This window comes from Amphiura filiformis, chromosome 11 (assembly GCF_039555335.1).
Source record: "Amphiura filiformis chromosome 11, Afil_fr2py, whole genome shotgun sequence".
In the NCBI taxonomy this organism is placed as follows: Eukaryota; Metazoa; Echinodermata; class Ophiuroidea; order Amphilepidida; family Amphiuridae; genus Amphiura; species Amphiura filiformis.
In genome coordinates, this window is record NC_092638.1 from 4,041,241 (window position 1) to 4,055,872 (window position 14,632).

At 36.4% G+C, this 14,632-nt stretch overlaps 1 protein-coding gene and 1 long non-coding RNA gene across 2 annotated transcripts; both read left to right on the plus strand.

The window, feature by feature from the left end:
* Window positions 1–834: 834 nt before the first annotated feature.
* LOC140164512 (uncharacterized) lies at window positions 835–4,620 on the plus strand. Its single transcript, XM_072187807.1, has 2 exons — window positions 835–886; window positions 3,566–4,620. Exons 1-2 carry the CDS (start codon window positions 835–837, stop codon window positions 4,618–4,620), a joined length of 1,107 nt encoding a protein of 368 aa, XP_072043908.1.
* Window positions 4,621–4,802: 182 nt separating this feature from the next.
* Window positions 4,803–7,247, plus strand: LOC140163900 (uncharacterized). Its single transcript, XR_011860427.1, has 3 exons — window positions 4,803–4,885; window positions 6,149–6,343; window positions 7,153–7,247. It is a non-coding gene; the product is annotated as an uncharacterized lncRNA (long non-coding RNA).
* Window positions 7,248–14,632: the final 7,385 nt, after the last annotated feature.

Here is a 14,632-nt window from a genome sequence, read left to right on the forward strand (position 1 = left end):
TTTAGGTTCATTGCAGCTGCAAATACACATTAGCTACTACCGTTGCAGAGGCACCCAACACACTAGGTTAAAAAAATAAGTACTCTGTAGTTTTTCTGAAAGTGGTAGATTGCAAACAGTTACAAGTTCAATTCACTTTGCGAGCAATGCCACTTGGGGATGAACCCAAAGCAGTGTTGCAGTGATGAGGGCAGAAGCTACAGACAACCTGAAAATCATATGACTAGATTGAATTTTTTGAGAGGTAGGTGCAATTTGAGGGTCCTCAATTCAACTTCTAAATAATACACTGGTGTTTTTCTATTCTTATAATTAATTTTTTAATTGTTCCGTGGTCGGAGCTGTGCGTATCGCGTACACGAGTGTAAACACACAGGTGATAAACAATCACGCTGATTGGCTGATCAACGGTCTTGACAACAAGACGGTTTACCCATTGGTCATCAGCGTGTAAAAGGGGAGGAGACCTCACCACTTTTACGCGATCGCCGATCACCAGCGCGTACCTCGACCATGGAACAATTAAAAAATTAATTATAGAAGTTAAGCTGATGACTAATGAATCTCCACTTGTGTGAATTTTTTATGATTGTTGAATATATGTTTTTTATGTATAGTTAGTACATGTAAAACAGTGTTCGAATTAGAAAAAAAATCTTGCATGCACCTGTGCATGTAGTTCAGAATCTCTACATGCACCAGAGAAATGTCACATGCACATACTTTTGCACAAAGAAATTTACCATTTTTATGAGCCGTGATAGCTAGGCAAATAACCAAATATGTAGTAATGTTGGGGCGGGGAATGGGTCGAATTAACTGTCAATATTGTCCATGCCGTACACATGGTACAAGTTAACTTTTGTGTTACAGTATCAGGACTTCAGTAAGTAATTTTGTGAAATAAGCTTAAACATACCAGAAAATGTAGAAAGTTACATGCACAAACCAATATTTACATGCACACGTGTGCTAATTCGAACACTGAAGTAAAATGTAATTGAATTGTAATTGAGAATACACTGATTTACTTCAGAAGAACAATAACCCTAATAATATAAACTTAGATTCAGATGATGTCCAGGGTTTTGTCGAATTTTGATAGTGTCTCAAATCCATTTGAAGGATTTAAAACTATAGATCCGCAAAACAAATACTTTCGTAAGAACTGTAACTTCATTCCTCCTGAAACATTATCACTGCCAGATATGTGATAGATAAGGTATTGTCACACTGGGATAAGTGTGTGCGGACTGTTGATAGATGCAAGAATTATAGTGTATTATGGGGAAATGTAAGAAATTGTGAGCAGACAGAAATTGTGAGCAGACAATGTCCTGTAAGCTATTTCATTAAGCAGGAAGCTCCACCCCAAACCAAAATTTTGCGTGTTTTGTGCACTATTATAAAATTATCAACACTTTTTTGAAAAGTGATATATCCTGCAGAAGCAAATTGTCTGAGAAACTCAAAAATGGCATTTAAATTTCAGTAGACCACCCGGTTGTTGAGTTATCATCAATAAAGCAAGAAACCCTTGGCCTACTAAAATTTAAATGCCATTTTTGACAATATTCAGACAATTTGCTCCAGGATGCATTTGAAAATTTTGAGATAGGCACAAAACATGCTAAATTTTTTTTGGGGGCCTACCCCTTAAAATATGTATTGGTGTTATACAATTCTGATGATGGTATACTATGGTTTGCTATGAATTTGTATATATTGATTGTGTATTGATTATTGTATTGTTAACCAGTGCCATCAGCTCCGCTGTTTGCGTTTTTTTATATACCATTTAATAAACAAGTAAATACATTGGATTTGGTAAAATAAAATTGCCTGCAATTTGAAATAATTGATTTGTTGGTGTCATTTTAATTGATTTGTTAGTGTCATTTTTAGTTTTGAGTAGTTTGCAAATAAAACCACTCTTTAGAAAGAGTGTATGATTCCACTCTTAAACGAGTGAATAAGTTCCACTCTTTCCAAGAGAGTGGTAACGTTATCACTCTTTGCAAAGAGTGGTGTTTCACTCTTTTTCGAGTGAATTGGAGACCACTCTTTTTTTCACTCTAAAATGTGTTGTCCTGCGTTTAACTCCTTGAAAGAGTGGAATTTCACTCCTTTTTGAGTGGGTTTTCACTCTTTTACATTTAGAGAGTATATATATATATTTAGAGATATATGGGATCTATGAACCTGTCTTACTCAAAGACCATGACGCTACTGTTTGACAAAGCTAGATGACCTATGTACATAGATCCCTGTACACATAATGGGATCTATGAACCTGTCTTACTCAAAGACCGTGACGATACTGTTTGACAAAGCTAGATGACCTATGTAAATAGATCCCTCATTGCCAATTGCAAAGCAGTGGAATAACAAGTGCATAATATACTGTGCCAAGAAAGTATCCTTACATTTGGAAAAAAATCCTAATTTTAAAACTAAAACATATTTGGGTAAATTTAGTTTATGATAGACGCACTATCTAATCTTGCACATTATGACACCCCATTGAATGTAGGTTCAACGTCATATGTAATGCGATCAATCGAATTGACCTCTGCAAATTTTAGCTCTTGAGCTCCAATTTGGGAAAAATTGAATTTGTTCAGCTCCATAGCCTACAAAAATGTTGAAATTTCAGTTCAACAAACCCTATTTTGCCCCAAAATCAGTTCTTAATTCCCAACGTTCGGCGCTCCGGACCACACACCCCTACCCGAATAAGTAAGGTTGAGTGTCCCCCCCCCCCCCCAGATGTGTTATATCTGATGCAGTCGAAACATTTTAATGCCGGATAATTCGCTAAAGTGCATTCGTCAAGATAATAATCGCACTCGACTATGCATGTATTGTATACATTTAGCTCTCGCAGTGAAATATCCTTATCTTAATTCGTGATTTAGCTCCATTTTATGCAATGCATCATGGGAGCACTATATTGCTGCTTTATTCCTAGTTCAACTGCACTTAATAGTAGGTCAATCGCTCCCAATCATTGAACATCGCTTAACAAACTGTATACGAAGTATACGACCAATGATATTAGTTATTTATTTAGTTTGGTTTTTAGGCACACCGACAGGGAAAAACTTTGATAACCTGCCATAATAAGCTTCTAAACATGCTAAAGGCCCATTCAGTTATTTGCTCATCCGGACGATCGTAAATTGTCTTTGCATATGATGTGCTAACATAGCCTGCTAGTGGTTCAGCCAAAAGCCGTGTATTTAAGACAAAAATAAGACATTTTACATGAATCTGTAATTTATATACTGACCTCTACATTCTACCTCAACTTCACTTGCTTCCATAACTGAAGACTGGTATGGTGCTATTAATGATGGTAATATAATTGGCATTGCTTTAATTGACTTAAGAAAGGCATTTGACACTGTAAATCACAATATTCTGATTCCAAAACTGAAACATTTTGGAGTTAGCAAATACAGTATTGGATGGTTCAAAAGTTATCTCTCTAATCGTACTCAAGCTACTTTTGTAAATGGTACACTTTCTAACTTGGATTCTATTACTATTGTTGTACACGCAGAAGAACTTGTGTCAATTCACGGGTTTTATGATGCATGGCCTGCTTTTTATAATGCTGGAGGTTTTTTAGTTCTTCCGACAACAGCCTTGGGACAGAACTACGTGGCAGTGGGATATTCTCCGGATCCTGGAAATATTTTAAATATACACTATGCGGAATTTGCAGTATCGGCAATTGAAGACAACACAACCGTGTCCATTGTGTCATTAAAGGAACAGACGGAATTCAAAATATGTTTAAAACAATTTGAATCCTATCAATTCGTTGCTGACCAAGCAAATATTACGGACGTTACTGGTATGCTAATCAATGCTGACAAGACGGTATCTGTTATGTCAGGGCACCAGGCTGCCATAATACCTAGCGATTATCCTTCTCAGCTTGCTTTTAATTATATAATGGAAAATATCCCTCCAATCAGTACACTGGGACAACACTACATACTCGCTTCATTCCTTGGACGAACTTCGGGATTTGTATACCGCGTAATAGCCACGTCATCCGGTGTGACCAACGTAACTATATCGGGAGTAAACGTTTCTTTGTCAACTGGAGAGTTTTATGAAGGTAACTCAGTGAGATCGGATGAAGTGATAACGGTGCTGGCAGACAAACCTATAATGGTTAGTCAATACGCTAAAGCGTATGGAACTGATAATGTTGGTGATTCATGTATGGTTGTGCTTCCATCAATACAAGCATTTTATCATAACCATGATAACGTGACATTTCCAGTTGCAAGGTTACTGCGATTTCCGCAGTTCAACTTTATTTCAATAACATCAGAATGCGACAACATTGATTCATTTTACCTGGATGGCCTGCCTTTGAGTATCGACAACATCAGTGTACTACAAACATTTGATGGTGCATTCTGCGTTCTTCGTACAAACGTCACCGTTCTTCGTATGGCCGTCCCTACTCGTTTCCATTCAGTGACTCATCCTACAGCTTCCTTCCTAGTTATCGTCTACGGGTTTTCTGAATGGGGATCCTATGGATATGTAGCTGCGTATAACGTGGGTCTAAACATAGAAAACAGCGTTTTCTACTAGCGCCATACCTACAGGTTAAAGTTATTGTTATTTGGTATTTATTGTATGCTATAATGCTAATTGCATTTAATGAGGGTACGTAGATGTGATTTCAGTGGAGCGAAATAGGATGAAAGAAGACGATTTGCACTCATTTAATTTACATTTTACGTACATTAAATTTTGGATTTTTCTGATTTTTTAGGGTTCCTTCCAACACAGCCACTGATACAAACAACCATGGATATGACTGAAAACATGGATATTACTTCGAAAAATAACATTGGTAAGTATAATAACACACTGTTTATGAGTTAGTGTCCATTGGTCTATATAATATCGCCATCGGACAGCGTACATTAACTTTCTTCCATCCTTGCACTTCCGTGTCCCCCCAGGGTTAACGAGCTATCAACATGTAATACGTGTCTCGTGACACGAAAACCAATTGTCTTACCTATTTCAGGGGTTGATACATTAGAATGCATTATATGTGGGGGAAAGCAGTAGGCAGTGGTGGAGCTCTGGGTGAATATCGCATTAATTGAAATAAAACAAATAAATCAAATCCAATACATTTTCAGCTTTACATAGAAATTACACTTATGACTATCATACAAACCGGCCATATTCAACACCATTCCCTAGATTTATACTTAAAATACAGGAGTCGGCTTAGGTGAGGACAAATAAGAATATCGATAAAGTTATTTTCAAGAATTACAATTTGCTTAATGTTTATGACACTTATGATCGCGAATTAAGCACTTTTATGTACAAGTATAATACCAATCAGTTACCAAAGGCCTTCAATAGTTATTTTGTTGAGCAGAGGAATCACCACAGGTATCACACAAGAAACGCTGAAGATTACAAGATCTGTCTAACAAAAACAGAGTTTGCTAACAAAGCAATAAGAACTGCCGGGCCAAGAAAATGGCATTCGATTGACAATTGCGCCAAAACGGCTACATCAGTAAAACTCTTTAGGTCCAAAATTAAAACAAACCTTATGGAAATGTACACTTGATACCTCTTAGTTTGGATTTACTTCTTATTTTTATTTTTCCCCTTCGCTTAAAATTAACTGATTTCTTAGCACTTTATACTATATTCACAAACTGTCAGCTTTCTGTGCGATATACGTGAGCATCTGTTATGAAATCTTAATTTGTCTTACACTTATATGCTGCATGTTCTTTATTCATAATTTTTCTGCTTAGTTCTATATGAATGGTATGAAAGAGGGTGGTGGGGGTGTTTGTATGTATGTAATTGTTTTTTATTAGATAAATTATGAAACTTAGGCTATTAGGATAAGGGTTTTTTTTGTTCAGGCCTTTTTGGCCTTCTGAGCATCTCCTCATTCAAATGTGTATGCTTTGCTGTTATTGTATTGTTGTATTTTGAATGAAATAAAGATTGATTGATTGATTGATTGTTATGTTTGTGGAAAAACAAATAGCATTTTGTAGCTAATTATAGATATTGCTCAAACTAAATTATGCTAGGAATATTATACATACCATTTTATAAAAAATATTTTTAGAAGGATGCCTTCCAATAATGACCATCCATTCTGATGAGGGCACCGTTGCACCTGCAAAGAATTTATACGCATATGGGGATGTCATCACTGTGTATTGTAGCAAAGGATTTCACCATATCGGAGATGATCAACTGGTTTGTTTAAATACTGGATCGTGGCTGGGTGAAAATCCAAGATGCTCCTCTGAACAAGAAGGTGAATTGAGTAGTGATTTGAATTAAGTTAAATAGTTAACAAACGAAATAATTCAATCAGGAACATGCAGTCTAATTCATGTGTCATGATGGCATATAGCCAACTTGTTATCGGTGTGCATAATTTGGCCAAGTATGTTCAGTGGCATTCAGTGGCCTTATCCAGTGGCGTACCGTACGTGGCCGCTCCTATGCCGGGGGGCTAAAGAAAATGTAAATTTTGCCTCCCCTTAAGTCCCTCCCTTTTTTCTTTAGTTATTCTTTAAGCCGCCCCTTTATCTTCCACCGCCCCTTCTTTTTGGCCGCCCAAGCTTTAAGCCCCCCCCCCCTAAATACTCGCATGTTATCCTTTATAGATTAGCGGCTAGCGGCAGTCTTAAAGCTGTGTCATTTCTTAACCCGTCGTACATTAAGGTTTTATACACTCTTATAAATACCAGCCAATTTAATAGCAAGCTGTTAGAAAAATACTGTGAGTTTAATGACTGTGTATTAGTGCATTCGCACACAATCCGCGTGCTATCCACAGTGTTTTTAAACGTGTTCGCGTCACGAAGGTAGATTAATTTCCTTGAATGTAGATGCATTAATATTTACTAGTATTTTAGATAGTTTTAGTAAACTTGTACTGAGGTGTTGATGTGTCTAAAATACATCAACATTTCAGTATCTCAGGTGTGCATTATTTTTTAAATAATTTCAATCGCAAGAAGTTATACACAGCAAATAACCTATAAATAATTCAACATTTCATTTCAAAGTAATAAACCTAATGTTCGTATAAATCTGTGATTATATTTTTATTCTTAGATATATCTTTCTCAACAATCATTGTGGTCGTGGCAGTTGTAATTGTAGTCATTGTAATCGCTGTAGCAATAGCCATTGTGATGTACAGTAGAAGGTATGGAATGTATTATATTTTTTGTAATCTATTCAAATTAAACTTATTTTGTTAATTATGAAAATATTTATTAACTAACCCCTAAGGGGTCTGTAAGGGACAAACTAAAAAATAGAGAGAAAGACACGCCCTAACCCAAATCACAGCAACAGATAATGACCAGGCCACCAATTGCGAACGTATTTTTATTTGGAAGTCTCATGTTTGTTTTAAATTTTGGAGCTGTTTATGTGTTTCCTCAAAGTATCAAGAGCTATCTTAAGAACTACTGAACCAATATTAGGCTTGTTTGTACTTATTTTAATGCGTTTTTCATGCTGATTCCAAATATGGTCAGAAAAATTTACATTTCTGAAATTTTCTAAATTAAAAAAAAAAATTGAAACTTGTCGTCTGCCAAGGACTGTACGCAGATATTGCAAATTAAGATGGCTATAATCATGCGCGTATTTTTTTTGGGGGGCTTTGGGGGCGCCAGCCCCCGGGGTAAAAGCAGGGGGCGGCAAAAAAGAAGGGGCGGCGGAAGATAAAGGGGGCGGCAAAAAGATGAGCAAAAGTAAAAAAGGGCGGGACTTAATGGGCGGCAAAGGGCGGCTGCTTTAATTAGTGGGCGGCAAGGCGCCGTTTGGGTAATTAGGGGGGTGTAACACCTGTTAAATTTTACGTTTAAAAAAAATTTCAGCTCCTACACCCCCCAACCACCACCCGACCCACCCAACTTTTTAGTTTTTCGAGAGCCGTCCTGGCTGGAAAAAAATTGGGTCAACCTTTTCGGACTTTTGCTGCAAGGGGCGGCAAAATTTACATTTCTTCAGCCCCCCCGGGGTAGGAGCGGCCACGGTACGCCACTGATAATGGAACTATTATATTCAGGAACTAAAATAAAATCATTTTTACGATATTAAACATAGGAAGTGGTGGAGAAATGTCTAGCTACAAAGTGGCTGCAGGGATGGGGGTTTTCTTCTTTTTTCTTATTCGTCTTATCCTTTGTTTTCTTTATTGCTCCCGAATAGCCATGTACTAATATTTTGTACATTCATAATATTGTATAATAAATGTATATAAATTTTATAATTGCATATTTGCTTAGGGCCTCCTCAATATACTCATAATTTGTGACCCCCTTTCACATAGCGCATTGTACTGCCTGCATGTAAGCATGTATATACATTAATGATAAAATAGAACATGATCAACATTAGTTGTTTTGGTGAGTTAAGATGAAATTAAACATTAAAAACATTGTCATCTGTACTGTTGAAATTATGTACTGTTGTAATAAGATAAAATCAAAAGAATTGGTAACCTCAGTGTGTCGCTTTTACTGTTGAAATTCATCCAAAATCATCTGTAAAAAAGGTGGTGTTAAAAATTTCGTTAGTATGCTTGACTTTTTTCTAAACATGTGTTCACATAAACTCAATATGTAGTGCCGTTAATTTTCACATACGCAATCTATGACGTATTCGCCGTTTTATATCACAAGAGGCTTGTCACAATCCCAATGTTTGGTGCTATCTCGTCTGAATTACTCATGATGCAGTCATGTCTACAGTAGAATTCATCTCGACCTTTGCAGGACTTAAACCCCATTAAAAGCTATTAAACCAAGATAACACTAATTGAAGCAGCTCAACTGATTAAATCAGATCTTCTCTGGTTGTGCACAAGTGTCTGTTTTCAATGTGCGACATCACAATAAAGCTGGTATTATAGCTTCAGTTGGGTAACCGATTATAAAGGAAACGAAAGGAAACAATGGTATGTGTATCTTTGTTCACGAAATGAGACAAAGACCTGCTTTTTGTTAACCAGCGGTTTGGAAATAATTTCTTCATATTTTTGGTGTTATCTGTCGTTTACATATCCTTCCTAAAACACAAAAATGCGACCCTCTCCAAACATCTAAATTAGCTAAAAATTTAGGACATGTTACAAAACTATATTTTCTAGAACCTATGTAGAATAGTTTTAATGTAGCTTTTACCGTTTTTTTGTGGCATCCTTCAGAAGTGAGCGGTCCGATACCAATATTTTCGGTCAAATCTTCATATAACACGGGGAGTTGGCTAGCTATGCCTTGCCCTCACTCATATTTTACAAAAGTGCGACCATTTCTGAACATCTAACCTAGCTGTAATTTTAGGTCATGTTAGAGAAATATATTTGCTAGAAGTTTTGGAGAATAAATAAAATATTGGCTGGTTATTTTTCACACAGTGATGTTAACTAGGCAAGTGTCCATTCTTCCAACATACATCATTTGTAGAGGTCACGCGTTAATGGTGAGAGCACTGTGTATTGTAGCTTATTGTGTATAGGAAAACGGACAGTAACTGCAGTATGTCCAATTCTCGTTTACTTGTTACCATGGTTACACGTGCAAAAGATCTTATGCGCTTGCAGCGCCTCCAGATTTAAAAGCTGAGCGAGGTGCTCTACAGATATGAACGGGATCAGTCCAAATTAGTTTGTATATTTTCAAATGCAAAAATGCCCCTAGCTACAGATTACCTGATTGATTTAATTAAGCGGCTGGATAGTTGTGTTGAGTTTTGTTTCAGATCTCGGCCTCGTTCCTCATCTCCTACTCATGCTTCATTTGTCATGGTCATGGGTACTCCCAAGCTATTGAAGGAGCTCAGTACTGAGGTCAGAGAGTCGGTGTCTGGGTTCAAGTGCATCGTCAAGACTCGTCTATATCCAGCTTAGTGTTGCTGCTTGGTTTTGCTTTATTTGTTGCTCTGTATATATTTGAGCGATTGATTTTGTATTATGTTTTCTTGTAAGACGCTTTGTGCTTTGCAGAGCGCCTTAGAAATGTTTTAATAATAATAATAATAATAATAATAATAATAATAATACTAATAATAATAATAATAATAATAATAATAGTAATAATAGTAATAATAATACTAATAATAATAATAATAATAATAATAATAATAATACTACTACTACTACTACTAATAATAATAATAATAATAATAATAATATGCCGACTTGAAACAATTCATGCTGCCACTTAGATTTCTAAGAAAATGTGTAAAAGATTACAACCCTTTGGCAACGCAAATTGAATGGGATGAAACATTGGTTTGTTATTGTTTTACATTTTTATATTTTATAGAATAGTAGCATGTATTATACGGTTGCTTGTAAAATAGTTAATATTTGCTATAAACCTTTGTACATAATGACCCCAAATAAAAAAAATACCACATATACATTGGGTAACTGCAACTCATATGCGAACATACCGTTACTCTTGTTTGTTTTTCTTAGCTTATAACAAAATTTGAAGAAATTTCGATTTATACCGGAAGTGACCCCTTAATGCCCTTTGACCCCAAATCTGTGTACACCACATTGACACTGGGTAATAACAATGGAAGTGGCGTCACTGTCCTACGTAATTTGTGGGAGAAGATGCATTTTAAAAGTATTTCGTTTTATACCGGAAATGACCCCTTAATGACCTTTGACCCCATTCATTCATTCATTCATTCATTCATTTATTTTTTCACTCATCAAATAGCAAAAAAACATAGGATATCTACTAAGTTATGGTGATAAAGAAGTGTACATCGACAGCTAAAGCCTCCTTTATAAACCTCTTTGTTCGAAACAAATAGCCTGTTGGCAAATGAAATTGGCATCAAAGTAGACGGGGGAATATATGAAAACAAGGGGGGTTACGTCAAAAAAATTGCAACAAAAGGTTTTTTAACTGATTTTGGTATTATGGGACCTCAGGAATAACAGAAAAAAAGTCCTAAAAAATCGGGCTACCGGAAAGTGGTTTTCCAAAATGGCGTCCAAAATGGCCGCCAAAAAATCTTAAACTTACTATAATTCATTTATTTTTCACCACAGAGTTAGAATTTTGGTGTCTAAACTTATGTTTTGGGGGTCAATGATTTTATTATGATCAACAAAAAATATTGCAGAGTAATCAGATAACCTAGAAATCCAAGATGGCGTCCAAAATGGCCGCCGATACCCTTAAAATTGCTATAAATCACTTATTTCTTGTCATAGAGCTATAATTTTAGTGTCTATCCCTATGTTTGTGAGTTCAACAAATCCATTGAGACCATTAAAACTTTAAAGCATCCATCTTGAATTTCAAAATGGCTGCCATTTCTGATATATTTTGCCAAAATTGCAAGTTTTTGAAAATAACAGAAGCTATACATTATATTTTTAATGTTTTATAAAACTGTTTTATTAAACAATTAAAAAAATAATACAAAACAAATAAAATGGAATCATTAATTTTATTAATAAATGATTTATTCAATATATTTCCATCAATAAGGATATTGATATCTTATGGGAGCTCTCAATCAACTTCAAACAAGCAACTCCTAATTGGTCAGGAATGATGCACACTATCCATAGAGGAAACGAGCACCCGGGTATGTATTTGGTTGTGTTTTTTGCCTATGATAGACATATGTATTCAGGGGATAAGACCTGTATTCTTTCCACATTGGAGCCAGGGCATTGGAGTTCCTTTGCAGTTTGGCAATGAAATATAACCTGTCACCAATAGCCATATTTCACCAGCCCCTATGCTAAGATCATCCAATATTGCAGAGTGACCAGATAACCTAGAAATCCAAGATGACGTCCAAAAAAAAAAAAAAAAAAACCAACCTTATAATTTACTTATTTGTCACCCATGAGTTGCAATTTTGGTGTCTACACCCATGTTTTGGGGTCAATGATTCCTCTTTGACTAACAAAAATATTTCAGATTAAAGTCATAATGTACGATCTTTTTTCAGAATTTACCTTTATTTTTTTCAAAACCGATTTTTTGGCATTTTTATAATACTTACACATGTTCTAACTTAAATCTATGAGCAAGCTGTCAAATTTGTCCTATTTGTAGTAAAACAGGACGATTTTCTGTTGGTCCGACATAAAGTCATAATTTTTTAGATTATGACTTTATGTCGGCCACGATCGCAAACCGTAGTCTCGTACAAAACTAGCTTGGTTACGCTCCCTCCACATGTGGAGGGAGCGTAACCAAACTGGCCGCGTAGGAGACTAACTCTGAAGCCGCACTCGCTGTCCTAATCCAAATAGTGCGAGATGTTTCGAGTGATAGAGGTGAAGATTATGATGTTGTTTCTTTGCAAATTCCCAATGTTTTCGCGTACAAATGTATTGGGAACTTTCATAATGATTGTATATTATCATTTTAGAAGAAAAAAAGAAAAATCTAAAAATTTAAAAAGATCGTACATTAAGGCTTTAATCAGATAAGCTATAAATCCAAAATGGCTGCCTGAAATCTAGTATTTAGGTGATAGTTTTTAACACAATAATGATCTATTGAAAGTTGACATTTTAGTATCTACACCCATGTTTGGAGGTCCAACCAAAAAATTAAATTTGGCATCCAATATGGTCGCCAAAATTGTTTTATACTGTATATATTACCTGTCGTTTGAGGTTGGTAGTGACGTGTCTCACTATGATTGGTTGGTAAAGTGAGAAAAACCTTAAAATGACTTGAACTGTATTTATATTATCTTACAAGTACTTCCCAGTGGGTAAAGACAACAGCCAAAGTTGCCAGCACTGATGGAGTCGAAAAAAAATGCAGTGCGATGGTTGGTTGGTTGGTTGGTTGGTTGATATCCCTACCATACTGAGACAAGTCTCCTAGTTAATCTGAAATAGATTGCCCAATTTCAGCAATGATAATATAAAAGTCAATATTGGTGAGACACAATAGGCAGGTCAAATATTGGCTGTCATAAATTGGCTAGTCAAAATTAGGTAGAGGCGTAATCCCATTGGCTTGTAAAGAGTCTAATTTGGAAAAGAGTTCATACAATATTATGTAGACTCGGACATAATTGGTATAGAGAGTTCATACAATATTATGTAGACTCAGACATAGTAGGCATAAAGAGTTCATACAATATTTTGTATATGTGACCGTCCACCACGAATGAGCCGTAAATGTCCTCAATTGTATTCTGAGTTACAGTGTAAAATGGGCATGAAGGTCGTATTCATAGGTACCTCAATTTGGTGCTACGTGTACCTCATTTAATGAGATACACGTAGCACCAAATTGAAATACCTATGAATATGACCTTCATGCCCATTTTACACTGTAATTCAGAATACAATTGAGGACATTTACGGCTCATTCGTGGTGGACGGTCACATATACTCAGTCATACATATAGGCACATAGTAATGATGATGATGTTTTACTAGAAGCCTTCATTTTCAATATCATATGACGTCCCTTACTCAGGCAGGACTAAAATTCTGATCATTTTAATTGAGTTAATTAGCTATAGTACATCATTTTCACTCTCCATCTCATCTTCCATAACTATTTGATTGCGGTATGGGTTGTCACACGAGTCAGTTTGGCAGGGTCCACATCCAGCATGACATGGTAGTCCGTATATCTTTGGCAGCTGCAGCGAGGTGGGCACTTTTACAGTGGATCATTTTGAGTAGGTTATCAGGGGCAGCCTTCATGTCAGTCATGATCGGAAACATCTGATTGCTGTCTATTTTCCACCCCCATGCAGTCCAAGACATCCATACCATTGTTAGTCCCCATCCAGACCATAATCTCGTAGTAAACTCTGAGGCAGTGACATTTGGTGGAGGATGCAGTAGGAGGCAAACGTTCAGGAGTGACAAACGATTTTGCAGATGTTATCTTCTTGACAAATATGTTGTAGCGCAGGGTTGCAAGTGAACTCTCCCCATTGCTGCCAAACAGAACAGCTATAGCTTTGCTACCAAAATCCTCAATGATTTGCCTTGACTGGTTTGGGAGAATGGTTGTTGAGTCGTTGGTGTGTATTGTCTTTGATGGACGGACCTCCACCATACCCATCAAAGACCACAGTTGCCAATCCATAATGGAAAACAGTGAAATCTGCATATGACTGTGCAATCAACCCATAACTGTGTCCAGTTTTCCATGGTACTCGATGCAACAAGGAACCGCCATCAAGGACGTAATGATCAGTAATTGGATAAGACTCTTTGAGGACTTCGTAATCACCTGACGTCACGTTGCTTGAATGTTCAACGATAGTGGTAGCTATTTGAGGCTCATCTGCTTCTCGGAAAATGTTTCTAGCCTCAAACAAGGTGGGAGGAAATGTGCTGAGGTCGTAATCCATAACCTCTTGCATTGAAAGCTCTCCTGTTTGCTACACTACTACAAACCGTTGAAATAAGAGGGCGGGGTCAATTGTCTGATCTGGAGCAATTGGTACAGCAGACGAATCTCCAAGGGTTTTTGCCTTGTCTTTGCGTTTGAATGATACTTTAAAGGCTGGTTGGTCATGCATTTTGGCTACAATTGCCATACCAACTGACTCA

Excerpts from the sequence above, each read along its gene's own strand:
- LOC140164512 (XM_072187807.1), top strand. The coding sequence starts at position 835 with ATGCCGTACACATGGTACAAGTTAACTTTTGTGTTACAGTATCAGGAC. Across the intron at positions 887-3,565 it reads GTTACAGTATCAGGACTTCA|AAGAACTTGTGTCAATTCAC; the intron begins GTAAGTAATTTT and ends TTGTACACGCAG.